Source organism: Diadema antillarum, unplaced genomic scaffold (assembly GCF_040938485.1).
Source record: "Diadema antillarum isolate AM-2024a unplaced genomic scaffold, OU_Dant_1.0 seq00000126_RagTag, whole genome shotgun sequence".
Lineage (NCBI taxonomy): Eukaryota > Metazoa > Echinodermata > Echinoidea > Diadematoida > Diadematidae > Diadema > Diadema antillarum.
In genome coordinates, this window is record NW_027271205.1 from 931,178 (window position 1) to 958,693 (window position 27,516).

The window sequence follows — 27,516 nt, forward strand, 5'->3', positions numbered from 1 at the left end:
TAGTCTTGAAGGTGAGGGTGGGGTGAATTGTAGGGAAAACTTTATGCATTAATCAAGTTGACTGTCACTACAAAGACTAAAGTCATTAGAACAGAACAGTGAAATTTTAAATACAGTCAGACAAACACTTAGATTGAATTTCAGAGATTATCATGTTTTTATGAAAGGGTGTAAAATATGATTGAAATTTCTGTTAGGGAGTCACTATGGATGTCTGTATCATTACCACAATCAGTATCATCAATATTCTCTCCATTACTAATATTATTACTAATAGCAACCTCTAGTTACAGTCCCACACACTGACACGCGCGTAACCTCTAGTTACAGTCCTACACACTGACGTCCGCGTAACCTCTGGTTATACAGTCCCACACACCGACATCCGTGTAACACCTCGTCAACAACAATGCTCCCGCTCCCAACTACTCACTGCCAGTTTTGATTCCATCTGCTGCTTGGCCCTGGGAAACCTCTCCTTGTATAGGCTGTTCATGTGAAGCATCTCATGCTCCGTCGTACTGACGAGGGGGCTGCTCGCTCCGCTGAGAGGGAAAGGGTTAAAGAAGGAGATAGAAGAGAGAGTGTGTGAATCAAACCATATATTTCTTAAAAGAGATGGAAGGAATGGGGGTAGAAATGTCCTAAAAAGTACTAATGCCTAAAATCACCTTGCCTTTCCTTTTATCATTGTTCATAGGAAAGAGAGTTAAATGTGAGAGACATACATGTACACAAATACACAATGATTTATTCTTTTTGTTACTGTATTTTTAGAGGGCACCGAAATCAGAAAAAAAAAAAACTTTTCCTTTGAATATATTAGTGTGTACAACATTCAAAGGGTCACATAAAACAGTGTATATAAATATATCCTTAACTTTATAATATCTTACAATTAATGCAATATTAAGGCATAATTTATGATGAAGAAGGAACCTCTCTCCTTGCACAAGGCAAGAAAGGGCTTATAACACTTAACTTTGCAGTGATTTACTCTTTTAAAAGGAAACAACAATACAGAGAAGTTATGCTGAGACCAAAAAAAAAATGGCATTAAGTGCGATAAAATGAGCTCTGCAAATCTACTTACATGACCTTTATTAACAAACTGAAGCAGCTGCACCTACTGTGTGTTGGAAAGCAATACACACTAGCATTAGTGCATCAGATTTGCTTTTTATAATGCACGCAGCTCTGTACGAGTATACAGTATGTATATATAAATATATGTACACGTTTGCGCTTGCGCTTGCAACCAATTTTGCAGAAAACCCAGAAGGATGAGAAAATTAAATACAAATGTACCATAATATATAGAGCAAAATCTACACACTTGGCTATGTGCTTTGCGTACTAACTAGCATTATATGTGACGGAGCGAAATGTGAGCTTGTGCCTCCCGAAAAAAAAAAAAAATGAAAATCACAACACACAGAACAGTAAGTAGCCTTGCATTATTGAACAGTCTGCAAAGTGAAATAATTAGATATACAGTCAAACCTGCCTTAGCGGCCACCTCTCTATAGCGGCCACCTGTCTATAGCGGCCACTGAAAAATCCCCCCGAGAGAAAAGCCATGTTAAAGACCCTGTGTATAGCGGCCACCTGTCTAACGCGGCCAGCGGCCACAAATTTTGTTTCCCGCGATAGATTTTAACCTGTCTATAGCGGCCAAAAACCCGATGGAGCCGTAGCCGAGCTGATAATTCAGGGTGTTTTTCTGCTTTTTATTCGTGCCAGTCATTTCTGGGCAACATTCAGTGATCGCCACCGTTGCATTCACCACTTATTCAGTCACAATAATGCACTAATTCATGACTGTGCACATGCTACATCTAGTGTACTGTGCAACAATTTCATAAACACCGGCATTGTTCTATGAATGATACACACCTGTGCATACGTACACACATAAATGTACATGTACACGTATATATAACAACGATGATACATGTACATGTAGGCTATGCACACAAAGTTGGATTACCTGTCTATAGCGGCCACCTGTCTATAACGGCCACTTTTTCCGTATCCCTTGGGTGGCCGCTATAGACAGGTTTGACTGTATATGTATGCTAATAACATGGAAATGGACTGCCGGAGGCAAAGAGCAAAATTTACATTTTGACAAACGTACGTCATAGCTACAAATCCCTCATATTTTTTGTTTTATTCTTTTAAGGAATAAATATCAAGATGGAAGTTCTTTAAAGTTTTGAAGAAGTTTCCACAACATTCATTCCATTTTGCCAAATTATGTCAAGAAAACATAATATCCCAGATATAGCATCATCTGCAGAAGCAGGGTGGTGGTTGCTAAGCAACAAGGTGATGTGGATATGTGTGAGCCCATCACATATGCAAAGGGATATTATTAATGAGAAGACAAAAGGCAAAATTAGCACAAAAGGAAGACTTGACATCAAAACTGCAGCGACTACACCCCAATTCTTATGACTTTGATACTATGGGTGTGCTTCTACATTATTTTACTCTTATGGAATGTGGACTACTTTAACAGGGAGTTAAATCCACACATTATAACAGTATTCAATATTCTAATAATCATTGTTAGTAATACTTTAGCAGGATAGATTATGACAAGAATATCAACTAACTTGTTATGACATTATTCACAATACATTGTACTTTAGAGATATCATTTAAACATGACTCAGGAATATTTAGTATCAAAATATAGAATATTATACAGAATTTTAGTAACAAAAAACAAAAGAATATTATACAGACCTTTAGTGAAAAAAACAACATATGAACATAAAACCAAGTGCCTTTGCAGAAAAAACATCAGTGAAATACTATAAGTACTAGCCCTTTAGAGCTTTGATCCAAACATTCACTGAAAAGTTTTACTGGACCTCACATGATTAATTAAATAATTCTTCCCTCCTCCTCCCACACTACAACTACACGTATATAGACTAACATAACAACCTAGTTGTGTCAATCGTAATAGAGATCAAATTTGGCTCATGTTATATACTGAATATTGGTATTATTGCTCTGTTTTTCAAGATCAATGTTCATGAAAATGAATTCACAGTTAATCAAGCCTAAACAATGATGAATCACACATTAGAATTGACATCATTTCATACATTCCGAGCATTATCCAAACAAGCTGTTCATTTCAAATAATCATATTACAAGTCACCATGAGTACCTACCATCACCAAAAACACACGCATTAAAAAAAAAAGGACACTCCTAGCATAATCAAAACGGCATGGTAGGTAATGACAAAATTTTTTTTTAAAAAGAGGAAAAAATCATAAAATGAAAAATAAATATAACATTGAAATGAGTAAAAACACAAATAATTTCAGAGAACACAAAAATATTTTTCATGGGGGAAAAAAAAAATCATTTAACAATGCTTTTTGATGAAACAAAGCCCCGAGCCAACAAGAAGTGAGAGTTCCGAATGTCATGATAAACACATTTGAGGTCAAATCAATTACGAGCCCAGTGATAAATGACATCCCAAAGGTACTGCATAGTTCAAGGGCTGGGGAAGTTCCCCCTATAAACATGGCAAAAAAAGCAGAAAGTCTGCCAAAAATGAACTCAGCATGGTACATATGAAAAAAAATATAAACCCAAAGACAAAGGCAAAAAAGGAGAAAAAACAACCAAAACGAAACACAATTAGGACGCGCAAACCACACTACTCCTTGTCACTTTAAATTTCCTGTTTTGATGTAACATTTTTTTTTTCTTAAATTCTCCCCACTGTTATGCTTCATACAGAGTGTACATGAGATGTATCATTACATTAAAATGACATTGGACAATGTAACCTTGATATGTTTTGTGATGCTGAAAGCTGTTCACATCACCAACTGCTTGTATTAGTGAGAACAAGTCATTTTCATGAGTAATTCATGCAAAGGCAGCTTCTTTCTTTGATTTTATCACAGCAGCCCGGCAAAATCACTTCTGGTCCAATAATTGACAGAAAATAACACGTTTCTTAAAAGTTTTAGGATTAAGTTCTATTCCACAAAGCATTTTTCTTTCTTTTCTTTTTTTAAAGAATATTGGTTTGTTTTGAGAAAGCAAGCCACTGTCCCAGCTTTAGATGCAAATGAAATCAGGTACTCTTTTTGAAAAATACAAGATTGATCATGAGTTTCACCCAAAGTTAGAATTCACAGCAAAGCAGTATGATGTACAGCTCTAACTTTTCTAATTATGAAACTTTAAAGGGATTGTATAGTTTTGGTTGAGACCTAATTTCAGGTTTCTAACATTTTTTGGTGAGATAATGAGAAACCTCTTCTGAAATATGAAAGAGCATGTAATTCCATGAGGAATTCATCGTTTATTTGATGAAAATTGGTTTTCAAATGGCTCAGATATCCAAAACAGAGCGATTCTAATAAAGTGTGGGACCCACATTTTATCACAATCGCTTTGTTCTACTTTGTTTTTGGATGTTTCAGTCATTCCAAACCCGATTTTCATCAAATAAACTTTGAATTCCTCTTAAAAATGGTATGCTCTGTACTATTTCATAAGTGTTTTCTTGGTGTCTTGCAAAAAGTTAAAAGCCCAATTCTCATCTCCACCAATACTGTACCACATCCCTTTAATGTCACCACGTCCACACGTAAAGCGTCAGAACCATATTAAATAGCTACCCATGTATTCCCACATGACCATCCACCATGTCTCGTCATTCAAAAGTGGCACAGTATCACGAATTCAGTATTTTGCTGTGCAGCTTTTCGTCATGGAACTTGGCACTAGTGTGTTGGATGGCCAAGTTGCCATGGATAAAAAAAAAGAAAAAATGTATCAACTGTAGGACAAAGGAAGAATACACACCACTGTTCATTTGGTTATTGTTCATATATTTTAATGTATACATCTTGTATGAACCATGGAACTTGGCTATGGTAAAAATTTCATTTGATTTTATATTGTTTACTTAATCAAAATAATGAATTTCTCAACCTCTTAACTTTTTTTAAAATCAAAACAGCTCATCTTTATCAAAAAACAACAAAAAAGTCACCATATGATCAGCCACCAAAAAAAAAAAAAATCATACATGAATTGGTGAAATAATTTCTTGGTTGAATGTTTGGGATAAAATGGTGATGTAAGGTGGCCTAGATGAGTTGTAAAGAATGATGACCATACAATATTTAGTTTCTACAGGTCTATGATTAACTTGCTGACCAAATACATTGTATCCTTTCTTTTGGTTGGTCATTACAGCAAAATCAGACACCTAGGGGGGGGGGGGGGACACACCCTTTCCAATATTTTGTGGTCAAGTCTTACATCTGTCTTTCTGACCCCCCTCCCCTCCCCCCCCCCCAAAAAAAAAATAAAAATAGTGGGCGTCTTATTATTTTAGAATGGTCCAGGAGTGATATGACCTATACAATTATTGTTGAAATCAGAGTTATTTTGTTGTTTAGGAGTGGAAGCAGCGAATTGTTGATTACCTACTGAGAGTATCACTTAATGAAAAGCTTAAGGTATTAAAAAACTAATCAATTAATTTGCCTAGGCCTTAGAACAGAATTACACACCAAGAACAAGAGATCTCAAAGTATAAAATAATCACCTCGGCATATCAAATGGACATGATTTCTTTTTCCCTAAGATACTTCCCCAAAATATCCTCAGAATCCTAAGTTTTGTTACCCAGACACAAACATACAAAAGGGGGGAAAAAAAGGACACAAGGTTAAATCACCGATACTGGAATAAAGAAACAACACCTGCTACATACAGATCAATGTTTACGCATTGTCGTTAGACGCTCTGAAGATACAAACACGGAAATGAAACTGACAGTACTTCCGACACTCTGTGTCGCATCGATATTGCAAATAAATTCCAGCACAGGTTCGGGTAAATATTCCACTCTCACATTTTGACTATTATTGCTCTCTCTCTCTCTCTCTCCCCCCACTTGATACTACAGTGTATATATTGCATAAACAAATATGCTAGATTGTGACGTACATGAGTGTATATGTGAGGATGAAGGGTGGGGATATTTGGGGGGTATACAATAGAGCGGGTGGGCAAGGGGACAAGGTAGAGAAGTGATAGCAGATGGGGTGGGGGTGACACAAATATGATTTTGGCATGCATATGCACAAGAGTGTAACCTGACGAAGGGCGAATATGACAGTTGCAGATAAATCCGTACAGGTGATATGATACACATGATGTAAAAATATGTACACAAATATTGAGGAATGAGGAATAAGCAAAGGAATTGATGGTGAATTTTTTTTATACATAATATATGTATACTCTGAGGCTTACACAGACTGGGATGTGAACGTGATGATCGGCCGGTCAGGCAGCGAAAGCCATGAAAGGCTGTCAAAAGCCATTAGTGGTAAAGACAAGCAAAAGAACACATTGGAGGATTTTATTAATCATGAATTTCAAAATTTCAGAAAAGAAAAAAAGAATGAATGTATGAACCAAGAAATGAAAGCGAAAGTGATGAATATTGAAAGGAAGCAGAAAAGAGAACACAGATGAATTTTTAACACCAAAATGAACTCATAGACATCATGAAATTCAGTGTAGTACTTTTAACTTTGTGAGTCGAGTAAAACCACAGGTGTGTACACTACAATGGTGAGCTGAAAGATTATTAACCGAGTTCTCGAAAATATCTCTCGTATTAGTGCATATATTTTTGGTCAAATTAGGAGCCAGGCAGGACAAAATAAGGGTACATGCAATACAAAAGCTAAAACTGTTCCCATATCTTTACTTGGCATGTTACGAACAAGAGATTGCTGAGCTGATAACGTAATAATACATCGTTACACAGCATGGCTTCCAAATCACTGAATATGTGCATGACATTTTGTGTACAATAAAGAATGACAGCTTGTTCGTTTTTAGTGCACCGTTAGAATTGGGCCAATATCAAATTAAGACGAGACAAAGTGAGATTACGGAATGAATCCTACTAAAGTCTCTTTCCATCTCTCCCTCGCTTTCTCTCAAGTTTCATTTTCTTACTCATATATGTGTCTACCTGCTAAGCACATTGAAAAAGTATTTAATATCATATTTAAGTAGATGCATTTTGAAATCTGCAGGTGTTTTCATGCCAGAAGATGGTGCAAAGACTGTTGAAAAAATATCCTTCCTTTAATACTACACTAAATGGAGTAATTATGGAGGATGCGAAAAACAAATTATCTCTCACTTAGGCACCTGCCACACAACATTTCTTCAGCTGCTAAAAGACTTGAATAACATCACGCCTTAATTTCTAAAAGCAAAAAAGAAATTTCACTTCAAGCTACGGTCATCACACAACTTTTCCTCAGTATGACTCGAATAACATGCCTTCATTTCTTGGAAAAAGGGGAAAAAACAGTGCTAAATACGAATGGAGCTGGTGCAGGCATCTAGACGGCATGCAGGAAGTGTGATATCGGGGAGCTGCTGTTATTAATCTCATGTACAACGTCGTGTTTCACGGGGTGGGATGGAGCGCAAATTTGATCTGACACTGAGCAGCGAGGAACAAACACCGACGGGCGCGGGCGAGAAACACGAACTCTCATTTACAAGCAGCCGTAGCAAGGGTACATGTATGTGGAGATGCGTGAAGGAGAGGGACAAGTCACTGGAATTGTACATGCTTCCTCACAGTTATGCCTTCTTCGTTTCTTTTCTTTTTTTCTCTTCCTCTGGTTCAACCCATGGAGGACGAGTCCCGAGCATACTGTAAAACGAGGAATTTTCGCGTGCATTTTAATTTCGCGAATTTCGCGAGCGCCAAAATTCGCGAAATTAAAATGCACGCGAAAGTTTTTGTCTACACTACATGCATTGAACGCCAGTGGCAATTCGCGAAAATTTCATGCCACGAAAAAGGCTGTCGGCTCCAATTCGCGAAAATTTCATGCCGCGAATATATCATGTTTTACAGTACTCAAGCAGGGGTCTATGGGAAATGCATGTTGTGGCAAAATCAGTCCGTCCTCAACAGGTTAAGGTGCTGTGCTAGCCTGTGTCAAAAGTGTATGTGTGTAGTATACATATAATTACATGATATGCTTGGCAGTTGAGAAATGATTTGGGTAGCAATAGCATACATATATTATTTTCTTGTCAAATCATATGCTCACTTTCAAAATGTTGCTGAAAGCAGACTGATCCGATATTAATAATTTTTAGCCTTCCAAAAGAGAAGGTAGCAGAGAATCATTTCTTTTTTCTTTCATAATTGGGTAAAGACTTCTGACTACAGTACTCCCTCATTCTTTCAGCCATCGGGGACGGACTGATTTTGCTAAACACGCATTTCCCACAGGCACCTGCCGGAGTATACTCAGGACTCGTCCTCAACGGGTTAATACTTGGTTGGAAAGGCAGACAAGCAAATTGATGATTATGCATGGATTTCATACAACTGTCTGACTGGCATCAACTGGAAAATAACAACAAACGAAACAAAATGGAAGATGTGGAGTGATGCATGATGTCGTCTGACTCATCTCTGAATCATCATATCCCCGCAGACATTTCAGTCTCAAAGCTCAACGTCTCCATCCCTCCCGGCCTGGCGAGGATTTAAATTATTACGGAGCAACAGGTATTCAAGAAATCCACATCAATAGTTCATTCTGCGACGCTCGTCCTCATAATAATGTTCTCAAGAGATGCGTTCACACCTGGCTCTTCAAACAGTGACATCATTGGTTGGTTCCACATTATTTTCTAAATTTCACAAGATGAAGTTAACACTTTTTTTCCCTTCACAGTCACATCCCGTGATGTTGCTGTTATCAAAACGTTACACCCACGATGCATTCTCGCTTTTCTTTTTCTCCAGATGTATTCAATGGTCATTTTACTGCCAAATGTTGTCAAAGTGTCAAAATCTTTTGTATCCCATTTTTTCCTCATCACATAAACTCCATTCTCTTTATTACAAACTGTCACTTTGCTATTAAAACGTTGTACAAAGAGAGAGAGAGTGTGTGTGTGTGGATTGCAAATGAGTCGGGATATACAGCCCCCCTATTACAATAGTCCTCCAGGCCAACGTGTTGGTGCATGCTTGGTTGTGGAATTTCGGTCACGTTTGGTGGCGATATCAGAGCCTGTGGACGTGCGAATTTTTTCTGAGGAAGCTCTATTTGCTACGACGAACAGGAGTGGCGGTGAATGAGCAACACACATCGTTGACAAGATACATGCCTGCTCTTTCCAAAGCATGAATTGCATTACAAAAAAAGAAAAAAAAAAGAGATTGTTTTTTGTTTGTGCTCTTGCTTTTAGAAATAATGTTACATTCTAGAGGTACCATACGAGCAGCTGTCCTAATCCTTTGAGACACTGACTTGATATTTGCAGACAAGTCAATGAATAAAAAAATGCAAAAATGACACTTTCAAAAGACAAAATCTGACAAATCTTTAAAATGAACTGGCTGACCTACATATATTCAATGTGATGTGTGTTTTCACATACTTTTGTCACTGACAATATTACAAATTTCTTCTGTCCTTACAATATTGTGAGAGAAGACTGTCTGAAAACTACACTGCAATTAGCTCTTTATTCCACACGAGTACATTTACGTGCATAATGAAACACAACTCCCATAATACTCACTTCTACTGTAATAAAACTCGAAAAGTATGAAAAACAAAAAACATAAACACTGACATATCATAAATGGCCATTCTTTGCTCTTTTGAAAGAAATGAAGAGAGAGGAAGAAACACAGCTCTCTCGGGGCGACACAGAATGATATTTCCTTCATAGGCAATCTATTAAACATAAAAAGGTAATTGCGAATGCAAGATGTAATAATTCTTTCTGCCATAGACAGCAAATTAAGATTCGGTATTTTAAGGCATATTTTTAGTGATTTCTTTTCAGATGAACTGACAATTCTCACTTCAACGCCAGGCAGTTTTTGATGGGATACAAAAGAAAAAAGGGTATGATCTGTCAACCTACCAAGCCCTTTGCAGCAGCAAGGGAGCTAATGAAAACAACTCATGTCTTTAAAAAAGGTCATAAGTATTAGGTGGTATTACTGTGTCCAGGAGAAATGATTCATCAGGAACATATGTCCTTTTCATCCCTGCTTATATAAATCTACATTATATAAGAATCCCATGCATTTGGGATTAAGTTCTTACACTCCTTCACCTCACTGTCATTTGGAACTCATAACAGTGGTTGTATGTTATGCAATATCGCGTGGAAACAGGGCACCTTTACACAAGTTCACAGGAAGCATTTGGAAAATAAATGACACAGCATGACTGTAGGAGGAGCTCTCCAAGTAGGCTTTTTGAAGATTTTTCTCATTCTTTGGTGAGTAAAAAAACAACTCTTTCTGACACAAAAGCGAGAGGCTGAAGGAGTTGAATAAATCACATGTTTGATCAGGAAATTTTGATAATGTGATTCTGAGCACTGTAGATTCAAATAATTCTGGGTATGCATTTTTTCTTTCTTAACTCGTTAAAAAAAAAAAAATCGTGGAGAGAAAAGTTATACAAAAGCACAACTGCATTAAAATTAGTATCAGGAGAACTGACTGAGCTCTGTTAGCTTTGAGTGGGCAAGGTGGGGGGGGGGTGAGGGAAAAAGAAGATGTGTCGATGACATGACACTCATGAATATTTGCATTTTTATTTCCACACACTTGGTTGCTATTGGATGCTCCTGTCACATCCTGATAGCTTTGTCAAGCTTTGCCTCGAATGTAATTTCGACTAAAAATCACTGGCTAGCGCATCCATCCCGACCTTTCAGAGAATTGTTGTGCAAAAAAACATGTTATATCACCCCGATCAGCTCTACTTGGCTCTGCACGCGTCAACTGGAAAGGCGGACTGTATAATTAACTCGTAATTTGTGTTTTCCTATCATGTAATTGGATGCAATTGATGGGGATGATGGCTGTCTAGTATAAGCACAACGACGGAAGAATAACTTGGATTTACATCCATCAACATCATCATCGCCGCTAACGTACAAAAACAAAAACAAATGTGGGAGCTATGAGACTACAAGTACATCAAAGAAAACCAACGAACTATGTTTTGATGAGACAAACACTGCTGAAACTAGAAAGCTAAGTCTGACGTCATAATCTTAATACTAATGATCTTCATTCAACCTTCACACAATGTCTGCGGAACAACAATTCTTGCAGATTCTGAATGAACAGACACTGTTTGTATCCCTCCATGATATGCACATTTTAAAGGCATTTTAGCTAAATTGCCTACTCATCTGAGCAAAGCTCACACGTATTGTGTATACACAAAACTGTGCATACAAGTATTACATATGGTACGTAACCATGCATGTGAGATAATTTTCATAAGTGCAGGAGAAAGATGAAATTGACACTTGTAAAACTCTGTCAATAATTAAACCTGAACATACTTCAGTTTCGCCTACATACAAGCAGAGTGATGACAGCTCTTATACATATGCCCATCACATTCAAGTTGCACACACAGTGTGCAATATCACTTCAGCAGCACATGTTGTGCATCAATCTCATGGTGCTGATACAAATTGTGCACGCATATTAATAAAAAGGTAGAGACCAGCAATGTATCTCCGCAAAGTGTGTTTGAGCCTCAGATGCGATACATATTTGAGCATTGAAATTTTTCCCATATGTCCTATTAATAAAACAATAAATGCTCGCACTCATCCAAGAAATGACTTGCAGACTGCTATCTCAATTCATCTGGGAGCCGCTTCACTTTTAATGCGGGTAATTTGAAGCCGACATCTCTCCTTTCACAGCAAATTATGGGCCGACAAAATGGGTGACAAAAGACTTCTCCTTCCGATCTGAGAGGAAGCTGTGGCTACATTATGAATCCATTCAGAATATTTATGATCCACCTTTGCCCAACTACGAATTTAAAGGCACCCTTACTGCTTCAACTCCCTAAAATACTTATTCTAGCGTGAAATTGCCTCATAAACATGACAAAAGAACAAACAAACAAACAAACCATGGTTTCCTGACTCTTAGTTTTGTCTTACACCAGCTGGGCAATTCATATCTCTGATACTCATTTTACCCAAGCATCCAAATTCATATTTTTGTCATTGGTTACAAATCAATAGACAGTTACGCTGCATCAGAATCTTTGTTATGAAAATAAAAAGGGGGGGGGGGGGGTAATCGAAGGAGTCACTTATTCATTTGATTGACCTTCTTTTCTGGTTTGATACATTGGCAAATTTTATGGGCCTTTTACAGCACACACATGTTTGAAGAGCTAAATGGCAACAACCAAATTGTTGCCAGCTTATCGATAAGCATGTACGCAATCACAGTAAAATCGGTCATGAATGTACGTGCCCAATATAAAGATTCTAATCAGATGAGGTTAATCATTAATGCTGATACACATTATTACATTTTACTACACTGCCCAACTTCGGCAAACAGAAGATGACATATATCTGTCATCTATATCAGAACTTTCTATGTTCTTCCCCTGGCTTTAGGATGAGCTACATGGAAGGCTTTTAAGCAGAAACATTCATCCCATACAGAGATGTCTGCATCAAAATGTTATGCTCATTTTGCTAATAATAATATTAAAGTGATGAAACTTTTCATACTCTGTTCTTTTAACCCCAGTAGGGCAGTAAAGACTGTACAACACCGTATATTTGCACAATAATAACTTTTATCAGAAAGGAATGGTATATTGGTAATGGATTGTGCTGCTCTTCACAATATCAACCCTTCTTTTGCCAGGGTTCTTGGGGCAGTGTGTATAATGCTATGGGGGTTTCGGGAGCTGTTGGCACTCATAACACACACATGGATGACAAAAAGAGTGCAATGTGTTCTCACATTCTGTGGATCACTGTCAATATTGTAAATTGCACTGATTTCCCTCTGTACATCACGTGTTATGTAGACAACAAAACACTGATATCATTACGAGCTACTTGATAATCTTGTCCATAATAAAGCTGTACTTCCAATAGTCAACAAACATACTCACAGAACATTATCACTATCATATTAGGTACAAAGTGCAGTTTGTACCCATGCCTCAAAGGAGTTAAAGGTAAGGGATACCTTTTACAGACCTCCCAAAATGCAGCAAAACATTAAATATGAACCTCAAGGGACTTGTTTAGGCCACTGCTTAGAAATTTGGAAGTCAACAGTTATCTACAATTTGAATAATGCACAAAACTCTTAACTACTCAGTAGTTCTGTGTGTCAGCCACACTTAAGCCTTTTTGTCGCAGTCTTCTGTATTTCTTATCTATAAACACAAATCTTATCAGTATAGGAGCTGTTGTAATAACATTTTGTGTGGCAAGAATGTATATAGATTTGATGAACTTTCTTCATAAAATATACATGATGGACACACATGCAGTGCATGGGTCTGCAAAGATAGCCTAGTAATGTACTGGAATTTACGGTGAGCAACGCCAAAATTCAATTCAAAATCTAACGGTCAATAAAAATGTATTAAATGTTACCTTCCACTTTCAATACTTCATGGGGGTTTCTAAAATGATACTCTCTTCAACATACTACTGTATTTACACAACTCTTCATTTAAGGCATGCAAATGGGATTCCCTACCTTTAAGATGACTACAAAAGATTCTGAACACATTTCATAGATTACATTATATCTGTTGCATGTGAGATCCTTGGCAAGCACAAGAACGTTACTTCAAAAAAAAATAAAATAAAATGTGATTAACCTCACTATCAACAAACTCATCACTTCCTTCCTTGCGACAATCTCTCTCACATGATGCCCTTGTAAAGGGAAGATAAATTAATCTTTCAAGGAACGTAAAACAATGAAAATTTCCCTTTTCTCTCAGTCGATATAGCAGAAATGCAACTGATGGCATATAATACATAGACATAGAGCACTTTCATTTTCAATGCATTTTTCAGTGCACTGTATATATTTGTAACAGAGTCGAACACAGATTTTCGACAAATTCATGTGCAGGAACACATAAATGCTTTGTACATTTCTGCAAATGCCCGACACCGAGTGATAGGACGCAAATTGATCCTCAAGCGATCTTAATTCCTCTAAAGCTGCACAAGGCCAGAGTGAGCCCACAGATGACAAACAGCTTTGCTTGTGACCGAGAGTGAATTCTGCCAAGGAAAAGGGCCGCGGTGTACTTTGCAGCAAACACAAACAGAGCGAGCTCGTTTACAACTCTTGGTTCCGAACATTCCGATGTCACATGATCATGTCTAGTCACATGATCACATCTGTCTCTATCCCATTTTGATTCATACCCTACCCAGGTAGTGCCAGCTCTATTCGGCAGAGCGCAATCAAGTACAGTTTGCTGCCTTTGGTGCATTGATGACAAGCATTGGCAATGGCCTGCACTGAGCAGACTTTGAAATGTTGCATGCAAGCTTTCTTTACTACATGGCTATTGTGTGCTGTTGTTGCTATCTATCCTACTAAATGATATGAGATATACAATTAGCCTTCATCCAAGGCTTGCAGTACTGAGCACTGACAGTTCAAAGCATTTTTAAAAATTTGATTCTGAAAGCTCATAGACAATGATGTTAAGATGGATATAAAGTTATATAAGGATGAAGGAAGTGAGTCAAGTAAGGGGAACTTTCCACACAGGAGGAGAAAGAGGAGAAACAGAGAGGGAGATGGAGGGAAATTAAACCTTCTGGAGAGGGCAACACCTTACCTCAAACTCCTGGACCGCGGCCGGAAGCTTGGGGACCGACGCCCATCATCGTGGTCGCCCCCTCCCACGTTGCTCTCGCTACTGCTGAAGTGCTGCGAGAGGATCTGGAGGTCCTCCGCCGTCGGTTGGTACGGCAACTGGTGCAGCCGCTCCTGACTTGAACAGGATGACTGGAGCAGAGGAGGACAAATGTTTGGTAGAATTGATGTTAATTAAAAGCAGGACCTTCAACACTTAAATATCATAGTTAAAAAAAAAAGAAAAAAAGATAAGAGTACCTTTTTAATAACACTCTTTGTAATTCAACCCAGAACCCCTTGCTTGGAAAATGTTGCACATCATGACCCACCATAAGATTCCATCATGTCGGCTTTACAAGGTCAAGAAGTTTTTTGGCAACCAAATACAATATCATGAGGAAGTTATTTCTTGAAAAAAAAAAAGATATAGCTGGATTTTGTATTAAACAATTGTTTTTCTCCTTCTCCTTTGAATCATGATGACCGATACTATCATAATTATCATCATAACTATTTACTTGTAGTTGTAGAATTATCTTCATCATAATCTTCATATTTCATCATTATCATCAATATCTAAATGGTATCATCACCATCAAAAGGATGTTTAATAATCTTATTAGTCAATTATCTTCTTCTTTGTTCAATACACACTGCGAGTGCCATCTTTTGGGATGAAGAAAGATTTTTGAAGTGAGAAAAGGACATTCTTTTTCTTTTCTTTTTTCTACCACAAAGGGCCAAAGGAGCACTGCTTTACCATATCTTCAGCAAATACTGCTGTGGAATAAAAACATAACAAAAAAAATAGCGGTGGAGATAATTAGGTCAAAAGGAAATAGAATTACAGAGCAATGATCAGCCACTCCTCTCTGCATTTACACAGACCCTAGAACTCTGGTATACTTTTGGGGGGACCACAGAGCATCACAATCAGACGTCCTCTTTTAATCTGCAGGGGATTTGCGGAATCCCCTCCATACTTTCATTTCATCTCTTTATTGACATGACGTGGGGGGAGGGGGGAAAGGAGACGCCATGCCTGATGTGCAGGGGACCACTTCCCCCATCAAGACCTAATTGCGAACGTGGCTGAAGCACTTCCCGCAAACTCTCCCTGGTCAAATTAAGATATCAAACGAAACATGCGTGTGATCTGTTCCGAGGGCTGCATTCTCTCTCGCAGAGAGAGAGAGAGAAAAGGGATGGATGATACGAAGAAGGAGGAGGAGGAGGAGGAGACGGGTACTCTCAGCTGGTCCCAGCCACAGACAGAGCTCCCTTGTCAGGCAAGGCAGGAAGCGGTTTTCAGAGGGCGGAAGCCGCTTCGGAGTTTGAGTCATAATTCACAGCGACAGAAGAATTGAAGGTTTGTGATTTATTGTCCTCCGGACGGGTTCGAAATCTTACGCTGGGACACGTCAACATCACTTTTCACACGCCAGCTTTTATAATCTCTTGCAATTTATGGCGTTTCTCGGGAAACACGGCATAATAATGAGCAATCAAATAATGCTAATCCGAAAGAGAAAAGGAGAAATCCTATGATTACGTGGATCAATTACGGATCGTCTGCATCACTTGTCACTATGTTCTATGAGCCTCAAGGGAAATACTGCAAAAGCTCTGAGATTGTCCTATAGAAATCCAATATGATGGCTTTGTACAAGGGCATTTAAGAAACGACAAATAATAGCACAGGCTTCTTCTTTAATACATGTCCCTATTGTCTAAAAGTATGATCCCTGCCTGACTCTCCCTTCATACATAAAGACAAGGGACAGAGCGAAAAATACATATTAATGTCATGTGTCTATGCAAGAGTGTGTTACTGCAGGTGCAGTAGCATTTGGCTCGCTTTTCTATTTCACCCGGGGCCTGTTTCACTAACATTGGAATTATATCGAGCCAAACAAAGAACGAAAAGTTGGGAGAGATTGATATCAGATCTAGCTGGGAAGGAATATTATAAGGCATTCGAGCTGAATTAAGAACATGGCAAGGTGGGACAAGTCACTGTTTCCACATACAGCTGCAGCTTAGTGAAACAGTTCCTAACTTCTGAAGACTAATTGATCCCAAATATTGTCCCTAAGATCAGTTTAATTGAACCTAAGATTGGTTTTTACCGCTTGGTGAAACAGGTCCCTGATCTCTAAGACATTGCTTACTCGTAATACCATTTTCTAAGTTTCAAAAAGGGAAAAAAAAGTGAGTGAGAGATGTGGGGTGGGGTGGGGGGGGGAGAAGGAGAGGGAAAGAAAGATAGAGTCATCAGAATCGGTTACCACTCACCGACACTGCAGAACTGGGCGTGTTGGTTCCATAACCCGATGAAGGCAGTGATGCGAGTGACCATCGCCGCCCGTCGGCTTGGCGGACGGTGTTAAAGGGAAAGTGGGCATGGGGATGGACAGGCACCCTTGGGCTGTCTAGAGGACTCCCTGAAGAAGGGAACAAGTGGAAAACAAAACAACTTACTATAATGATGTATAATACAATGTATAATACATATTACTTATAAAACAAATAATGCACAAAAACAAGATCAATATTGTGATAGAGTTGTACATGGCCCTTATTTTTTCACACAGTACAAACTTTACAGACATGAAAGTACATGAATGTATTACTTCAATAGACCACTGGTTAATACAAGTCTACATTCAAGAACTTTCTGAGTTAATGACAGAGAAAGACATTATAGACAGTTCAATTAATGTATGCGTAGTCCCATGCCTTTGAAAATATGTAAGTGCCCATGCAAGCATTCTCTCATCAGCCTCTCCCTTCAAATGTCAATGCATACGAACCTGAAAAGCAGAGATGCCACCTTCTGCATACCAAGCAAATATCCTGTTGTGCAGTGGGATTCATGTTTTGGATGCAAAAACTATTATTCTGGTTGAAGAATGGGAAAATTTGCTTTAAATATGAATATGTATCTCACACGTATTTGGAATATTTTCATTCCAAAGCAACTATCCCCAGGGCACTAGACAGGCGTGGCACAAGTTTTTGCGATGCCGCAGACTAAAGAACTAATGGCGCTTGCATGGCGGGGAAGGGGTTAATCCAAATGAGCATTCCTCGTGCATGACCCATGCAATAAACCAAAACGAGGCCATTTGCAATCTAACAGCTGGATAATAGCTTGCACAGCAGTCGCGCCATCATTAACTTCTCATAGAGCACCGACAATTCAAGGATTCATCTTTCACGCCCGGGCAGGCATCCCTACACGTCCACAGTCTATGGATTAAAGGAGTGTTTCTGCAAGTTTGTTTGTAGGCAACCAAAAAGTTAAAGATGAAAATGCTTTAGATTGGAAGTATATGAATAAAATCCCAAACAATGCCACAAAATTTATTTTTACACCAATGTGTACCTTCATATCAGCAGTTCTTAGAAACTGAAGTCTTTTGAAATCTGGCTCCTTTATTTTTTGTTACTCCATGTATCACTTCACCATTCTAAAATCTTCACACCCTATGGATTATGGCAGTGAAGTCTTGCTATGAGAGAAAACAGAGAAAATGAACAAAATGCACATGTGCATGATGCATGCCTCGTGCTTTATACTGACACTGGACAATAGCTGATCACAGTAGTTCACTTGAGCCTTGGGCTTACGGAAGCTAATAAGAATATACAAACACACACACAACAACAACAACTAAAACTTACCGTCTCCATGGGAACCAGGCGAGCTCGATCTCTTCATCACCGGTGAGCTGTTCTTCCCCTTCCTGGTCCGGCCATAGCTGCTTGAGAGACGAAGATAAAAAGTGAGAGAGAAAAAGAATATACAGATTAACCCTTGCTGTGCAGTAAAATTTGCTGAATGGCATTCCCACTGGCTGGTTCATTACATAATCCCTCTCACCCCTATCAAATGACAGCGGTCTACCTGCAGAATTGCCAAATTGTTTCTTTGGAATGGATATTTGTCAATGGTTCATCACGGTCGGTCAAGTTTAGGGTGGAAATCAACCTGCTGCTAAAAAAATACCTTGGAAGGTTACCATCGAGTGAAGGGGCATGTGAAGGGTTAAGCTATCACCTGATCAGTATTGCCAACAGACATTTGAAAATAATACCTGTATGTCATTCTAGCAAATGTCAATTTTTCAACGGCACGTCGGAAATTTTAAGAACTGCAATAGCAAATGGCATGCCCTCTCAGATCTCTTGTGGCGGGTCGGAAACCCGCACAAAACCGAAATCCAATACCTGGAACGGACAAGAGTTTGCAAATGTCATCGTTCATTTCGGTTTTGCATTCAGAACCGCCGTCTAACTCCCGCATTATCTTTGCTTGGGGCACAATGCGTGCCCTGGAATCTGCCTCGCAGTGCTGGACAGTGATTGTCTTCTGAATCGTCTTGTTCCTATTTTTCTGCTCTCGCTCTCTTCCGTTTGATCTCTTGAGAGGTTGCGCACGATGGATCGCTCGCTGATTTGAAGCCTTTGTCCAGTGGATGGAATATAGGTCGGAAGATGATTTTTGGCATGGCATTCAGTCTATATGCATGTACCTATCAGTATGATGCATGAATGCATCACCGTGTGTTTGTGCGTGCCTGCTACCATAAAATATTTGCCTTTTTCTTAGTGGATACTCTGAAGTGGCATTACACTTCTGTGACCAAATGCCATATGTGCACATATATTATGTGAATAATATTGTAGATGAGACGAAATGATATTAGTTACACGTAGACAATAATGAAGAAAAAAGATGATGAAGAAGAAAAGGTGGATGAATAAAATGATGAAGGTAAAGGAACGGACTTGGATTTTTGGGGAAAAAAACAACAACATCACTATGACCAAGCATGAAGGTCAAGGATTGGCCACACCTATTCTGCATTGCTATCTTCTAAAGATGGTAACATGCTACATTATCCCCTTCTACAGCACAAACAACTGTTCCTGTGCAAACTGTCATAAAGCAGCAAGTCACACAATAGAAAACACTATCAAATCAGACAGAACAACTACGAAAAAAGAGTACTTTGCAATATATCCATTACGTGGGTATCTGTCTGTCTGCTGTCCGACTGTTTGTCTGTCTGTGGGATGGATATCCTATCAGCACCCCATCGGTACCCCTAGACACACACACACAAACACACACACACACACACACAGACGGACAGACCTCGGCCCACAAGTGGGGCAACCTGGAGATGAGCCAAAGTGACATGTCGGCAGAAGAAATCCCAGGGAGACCGTGGCACAAATACAATAAAAGAGAAAAAAAAAAATGGAATGGTTCAGCCCCCAGGCATTATACCTGTCATGCGAGTGACCTGTACTTATTAAGCCCCAGAGAGGCTCAGACACCAACTGGAAAACAACAAGCGGGGGCAGGCTGAGAGGGTAAAGACCAAAAGAGAGAGAGAGTGAATGAATGAGAGACAGATGGAAGGGTAGAAGATCACCAAAGAGACAGACATAGAACGAATGAGAAAGAGAGGGAGCGAAGAGGAAAGAGAATGGGCAAAGAAAATCATGCGAGGATGAGAGCGAAAAAGCTGTTCCCCCATTTCTACATACAAGCACATACACCCAAAGTTTACAAGACATGCAATATGGATTTTATATCTTTATCATGTTTGCTCTTTCGTCTCGTCAAACTATTGCCGTCAAACTATTAAGGCATCGTGCATACTTATGTACTGCTAATCAATTTGATTTTGACACTCATATCATTGAGACTCTACCAGTAATTCTAACTAATCTTCATTTTCATTGGGATGGAATCCCTCTCCCTTTACGCATTAATCATTGCAGATATTATTAGTATCACCACGTGCACCTTCATTCTTTTATACATTTACTCAAAGCAGACCCCTTCCCCCTTGGGTGTCTGCCATACTAGTATTACATTTGAACAGTTGGAGCTTTTAAGACACTCTGTATTTTACCCACTTCCAGTCAAACCCATCACTTTTGTGATATCTGAGTGTGTGCCACTTTATTCTGTATCTTGCTCATTTGTGCACGATGGCGTCATCACTGACCGGCTGAGCAGGGGTGACGCAACAAGTTGAGCCCGGTTCACGAGTGGCTTTCATCTCCACCCACGCAGCTCCGTGCACATTTTTAAGGATATCTCGCCAGCCTAGTGCCGAGTGTTCTCCAAACATTGCCATTTACTTCTCTTGCATCAACTGCATTTTGTCATCCATATATCCCAGCACTCTCTACACCATCATCCATTCCTCACCCTGGCTTTTTACCCATTCACTGCACAGTAATGACATCCGCCCCTTCACTCCCAATTCTGGTTTAAAAAAAAAAATGAAACGAAAATGAAAACACGCCACAAATGCACCTCTGCCTGCCGGGGGCAAATTGAGATAAATTTTGCTCACGTCTGCTCATACTTGAGAAAATGCAGGCAACGTACTGCTGAACCGACTACATCGACCAAAGACAAACTTATATGCCCTCCACGGGACGGCAGTTAGAAACTGGAGCGTCCGTTGCCATGGCAATTACCCTGAAATGGCTTTTTGTGACGCAGTTTGGAAACGATCTGCTTACTCCTTCCAGAGGCAGATCATCTCGTGGTGGATGGAGGGAATTTGGTTTGTCTTCATCCATTTATTTTGCTTGTCAAACTTGGTATTATCATAGTGATGAATGACTTGTTTTTGGATAACACAAAGGACGTCAGAGACAAGTCAGAATTGTCAAAACAGTCGCATGAGGTGTGGCTCTCATCTCCACCACAGGTCTTCTGATGATGCGAATTATGGATGAAAATATAGAAAGTGGAAAACGCGATTCACCGATCGCAGATTTAGCACGGAATTGAGAGAACAATTAATGCAGGATACGCAAGGGAGAATGATGGACTGAAAGGGGACGGGGAGAGAGAGGGAAAAGAGAGAAAGAGGGAGTGACAGCAATACAGGATGAGAGAGGGAGAAGAGATGACAGATATAGAGGATGAGAGAGACAGAAAAGGGGGAGAGGGAGTGAGAGAAAGAGAGTAATAGGTGTGAGAGATAGGGAGAGAGAGGGAAAAAGACAGAGGGTTAGAGGAAGATAGAGGGTGTGAGAGAAAGAGGGTAAGAGAGAAAGAGAGGTGAGAGAGAGAGGGCAAGAGGGAGAAAAAGAGATAAGGGAGATAAAATGGGTGAGAGATTATTGAAGAAGAGAGAGAGAGAGAGATAAGAGAGAGAGAGGGGGGGGAGAGAGAGAAGGGGCATAGAAGAGGGAGAGAGTGGGAGGGGAGGGAAAAAAAAGAGATAAAAGATGATGTAGAGGGATGAGTTAGGATGAGGAAAAAGAGGGCACCGAGCGTCGAATTTCAGCCGAGATTGGCATCAGCGAGATGCGACTCCTGAGAGACGGGTACAGTCTGACGAGGAAGAGGAGGCAGCCCGGATGAGAGAAGGCATCCGCTCCGCAAAAAATTGGAAGATGCCGGGAGAGCGTGGGGCTAGAAATTGCATATGACGCGAGGGGGGACAAGAGGATAATTGGAACATGAAGAAGGAATAGGCCGGGAGGAGATAAATTCCTATTACTGAGATGGTGGTTGATCAAATACTGCCGTAAGGGCATCCGACAGTAACAGCCACATATCGTACAGTTGATTCTGAAGGGGTGGGGGGATAAGTTTTCTAAATTGTCACAGGTCTAACTCTGAATGGCTCCAATTCTAAAGTTAATGATTAAAAGTGAAATAGTGTATAAGCTGTTAATTTTGCAAATTAGGAAGTCTTAGGCATTTTTGTGAGATGTTGTTTTCGCGAATTCACACCAACGCTATTTTAAATGCACTGCTACCCAAGTGCATGACGTTTTTCACGTGTTGTTAAATTCACAATCCAATTGTGACTCACAAAATTCGAGAAAATTAAACCCTAGCGAAAATAACAGCGTATACAGTAATCACTCTTCAAGGATCTTACCATTTGTCTTAGTCTTATCTTTGAAGATTTGATACACTGTAAGATGAGACATATGATATACTTAGGCCAGTTGTGCAAGAGTGTTTCTTTTTTTGTTGTTGTTTTCTAGACGAGATCAGCTCAATATGTATTTTTCGGCTGAATCCACACTTCTCCGGATTTCTGTGACTGAGCTTGATGAGATACATCAGAGGCCCGTCAAATGGAAAAAGAGCGTGAGTAATCTGTCCCGTTAGGGGCCACGATTGATTAAATCTTCACAGCAACACTCCGACGGCAACACTTTGATGCAAACTGATGGACCGAATAGTCATTCAGCCGAGGGGAATTCAGCTGGCACATTTGACATGCAAAAATGCTGAAAACGACCCCAAGACACGATCCCTCGTCCGCCATAGTATCTAAATTCCAACCTGTGGGTGCATACAGTATGTGTGCACGTGTATGTGTGTGTGTGTGTGTGTGTGTGTGTGTGCATTTCTATTTCTTCCATTAAAAGAACAAAAATAACCTAACAGTATACTTGCATAAACAACAAAACTAACAAATTTGATCATTTGCACTTGTGTGAGATTCCACATCATTTTAAATAAGGCATACATATCAACCAGTGAATATTGGGTTTTTTTTAATCTCTTTTCCTCTTTCTCTACCCCCCCCCCTTATTGCTTTTCATACGTGCATATTTTTCTATCTCTCCCTACCCTCTCTCTGCAAAACACATTTCTGACACAGAACTCTGAAGATTTCTGGATCAATTCAAAAGTTTGCGGACAGCCACCATGAAATATTAGCCTCATTATCACTGAAACGCCCTAGCGGCTCATTAGACAAGCAGGCTCTGGCCATATCTCACAGCAATTATGTGCATATATATGTATAGGCATAATATTCGTTGTTTCTGAAATGACTTGCCCGCTCACTGACCCCTTTGGACATGCAGGTCAATGGGCCTTTCTGAGCAAACACAAACAACTCGACATCGATCCGTCTTTTGAGTCTGCCATAAACATCCATGAGGTTGCTTCAGGATGCATAAAATTCCTATCACTCCCCCATCCCCTACTCCCCCCCCCCCCCCTTACATCTCTTGCAGTACAAAAAAAAAAGAAAAAAAGAGCGAGATGTCCATAAAGGTTAATCTCTAAAGCCTGCCAATTTCATTGAACACTGAACAGGTAAACAATAAAATATTCAGATTCTCTTTGCAAGCAGTTATGTGACTTGGTTTCTACCAAGATGTATCTCGAATAGAGTTGTGTAAAAACGAGAGACAGAATTAGAGAGAGGGAGAAGGGGAGAGGGGAGTGACATCCACACACACACACACACACACACATAAAGACAGAGTAACAAATAGTATGTAGAGCCAGAATAGCACAGTATTACAGTAATTATTAAGTAAGATCGACTGCCGCAGGGAATAAACTGATTACAAACACAACACACAAGAAAGCAGGAACACCCTGTTGATCACAACAAGCCACCTGCCAATGTGAAAGAACTTCTTCTCTAGTGGCCCAATTTCCCGAGGCTCAAGGAAATGATGTCCCAATACAAATACGGCAAGTCTGGCTTCTACTACCTTCCTCCCCTCCCCTCTCCCCCCCCCCCCCCCATCCCCATCCTCCTCCTCGTTCGCATCATCTATCTCTGTCTCTTCTGCGAGTCCTTGCATCACTGTCTCGACCCCACTGTTCCTGATTACAGGTAACATGCATCAAATTGGGACGAAGCATGCACTCACTCGGGTGCCTGCAATCAGTCACTACAGAGGAATCATACACATATCTGTAGTTAGGGGATAGGTAAAGGAAGTGAAAAGGGAGAAAGAGGGAGAGAGAGAGAGAAAAAAGAGACTGACGGAAAAAGCAAAGATACAGATAGAGAGATAAAGAGACAGATATAAAAAGCAAAAGAAAGAGATAGAGATAAAATATATAAAAAGCAAAAGAGAGAGATAAAGAGATGAAGAGAAGGATAAAAAAGAGAGAGAAAGAAAGATATAAAGATACAAAGAGGAGAGAGAGAGGAAGAGATAGGAAGAGAAAGATATAAACAAAGCAAGAGAGAGAGAAAGAGATAGATAAAGAGAAAGATACAAAAGCAAGAGAAAGAGATTGAGATAAAAAATGATCAACAAAGGAAGAGAGAGAGAGAGTGATGAAGAGAAATATATAACAAGCAAGATAGAGAAAGAGAATATGATAAATATCAAATCTAGACTGAGGGTGTGACAGACAGTCTGAAACAGAATAGGAGAGAGCAAAGTAAACAATCTGAAACAGAGGCGGAAAGCATACAATGGTCATAAAGACAGACACAAACAAAGTGGGGGGGGGGGGAGGACGAGAAAGAGTATGATAGAAATGCAAATACAGACAAGACATTAGAGAGAGTTTTCTTAATGGACCCAAAGAGACATAAGGAAAATATGAGGCTAAGGAGAAAAAAAAATGGGTAAAGGATGACTGACTGAGTCAGACAGAATGATTAAACAGGGGTAGAAAAAAAAAGAAAGAATGAAGAGATAATATTCTATGTATTCCACATTACTGTCACTGTGAGTCATCAACAAGGTACACACCTACTCCCCAGTATACATCACAGCATGTTTGCGATAGTGTCTGCATATATTTCAAAGAAAAACATGGGGCTATAAATCAGAGCAAATAAAGAGAATAATTGATGCTGATCTCTATCTCTATCTCTCTTTCCGAAATTGCATTCATATCACTGATGGATCTGTCTGTCCTTTGCTTTGCATCAGACATGTGTCGACCAGTACTTTGCTATCTACTTTAGATATACTGTCTAATGTTGCAAAGAAATGTTAGCCTGACTCTGCTGTGAAAACATATATTAAGAGTAATCATTCTGAATCATACCTATCTTGAAACATTTTGTTTTGTCCTCAATACTTTAGTCAAAGAGCAAAATGTACAATTATATATTCTTACATTGTTACAACTCTCTCTCTCTCTCCATCAACTTCACTGGTATCAAATTTTGCAATGCATAATCATTCTCATCTTTAATCTTTTTATTGCTCCCACTCATCAGTGCATGAGGACCTTTTTAACTTCTCCTTATTGTTACCAAAATTAATGTTGAGACAAGTCAATTAGGGCGCAAACCATCTCAACCAGTAATGTTTCTTTTCATACAGCGAGCCTGTGCCGAGTTTGTGCCATCGTGTTGACATGTAAACAATACCAACACATAGCATTCGTACTGAATTCTCATCCTTTGTCTTCTGTTCTTCTGCTTGGCCCCTTCTTAATTTCTTTCCAGGAAGAAGTACAAACAAAACAAAATGCAAGCTTCATTTCCCAGAACAGAATACAAATAAGTATTACGTATCTCAATGTTTTCTACTTCTTGTCACCATCCTCCAGATGGAAAATGCAAACAGAATAAACCACAGCAAAAGTTTGACATTTCCGTGCTCTGACATTTCGGGTTTGAGAGGCAAGGAAAAGACTTTCGTAACATGACAAGCAAGACCCTGTCTTGAAGCATCGGTCATGAAGCTCGACTTAATCCGTTAGGGGGGAAATCGTGACTGAGTTACGGCTTTCATTCAGCCATGACACATGCATGTTTTTTTACTCTCTTGGCAGCGGAAACCAATCAGGAGATGTCGTGCTGGTGATATCTGCTTGCTCTTCCAATCATTGGTGCGTCCCTCAAACTTATCGGCAATTTGAGCGGTATTGTAGGTTGTCCCTGACAAAAAAAAAAAAAAAAAAAAAAACCCAGTAGTAACGTCAGCGATGGGAGGCTGCTGTGATGCATGGTTTGTCAGCGAAACCATGATTTTTATTGGATACAAATGCCTGAAGTCACATACTTAGGGACATAAATTTCTAAAACTGAATGCACACTGCCAAAAAACCTACCCTGGATGAAGAATACGCAGCAAGGAAGAATACGGACTGCTTTTTTCTTGCTGTTTTTCTTTCACCTTTTGTGTGTTTTGAATGCTGATGGGCATAGAAAACCCCACAGCATTGCACACACTGTCCAAAGTCCATAGCACTGAATGGGCTAAAACATATGCCATGACAAGCAACAACAATACTTCACATTTCATGATGGTGTAATGCCAACCACTGACTCACAGCAAAGGTATACCTCTTGAGACAAGACTAACTTTTAAATCTAAAAAGAAGTAAAAAATGTATCATAATAGAACAAAACGCAAGTTACATACCACTTATTTTTGGTGTGTCTTTAAATCACTACGCACAATACCCTCTCAAATATCACTTCAGTTGCCTTCAAAATAAAACGAAAAATCAAAAAAAAAAAAAGAATCTTCTCTCTTTGACACAGTTTCTATGCTACAGAGGATGTCCACTCCCCACCCTTCCACTTTGGCATTTCGTTGCAAATATTTCCATTTTCCTCGTAATCCTACTGGGGGAATATTTGCACCTCTTCAGAAATCCACCTCCCCTCCAGGAGGAGACCCACTACCATTGCCTTTGAAAGGGACCCTGTGCTGGGAAGAACTCCCCGCCAGCCACCGGCTCTGTAACCCAAGCAAGGCGCCAATTATGGGGACACCTACATGAAATCGTGACGAGCTTCTACCGGATGGAAAATCATATTACCTCTGCCTTTTTTCCCTGCAGATCCTTTTGCTTTATGGGGGGGGGGGGGGGAGGAGGAGGGGTAGAAGAATATTTGATTAGAGGAGGGCAAAGTGAGATAAGGACACAAGACCGTCATCAATACTGTGATGGGAAATTTTCAAATCACTCTTAACCTTTCAACAGGATGAAAATATGAATTCCTGATTTAGGG

At 39.5% G+C, this 27,516-nt stretch overlaps 1 protein-coding gene across 2 annotated transcripts in view; it reads right to left on the minus strand.

The window, feature by feature from the left end:
- LOC139727341 (microtubule-associated serine/threonine-protein kinase 2-like) overlaps positions 1-18,508 on the minus strand; it is a 51,311-nt gene extending 32,803 nt beyond the window's left edge. For both annotated transcript variants that reach the window (XM_071638301.1, XM_071638300.1), the window contains exons 1-4: positions 18,458-18,508; positions 17,066-17,214; positions 14,751-14,920; positions 434-545 (exon numbers count right to left, since the gene is read on the minus strand). In XM_071638301.1, the coding sequence (XP_071494402.1) occupies positions 434-545; positions 14,751-14,920; positions 17,066-17,214; positions 18,458-18,494 (468 nt within the window). In that variant the 5' untranslated portion in view covers positions 18,495-18,508. The remainder of the gene's footprint in view (positions 1-433; positions 546-14,750; positions 14,921-17,065; positions 17,215-18,457) is intronic.
- Between the last annotated feature and the right edge of the window lie 9,008 nt (positions 18,509-27,516).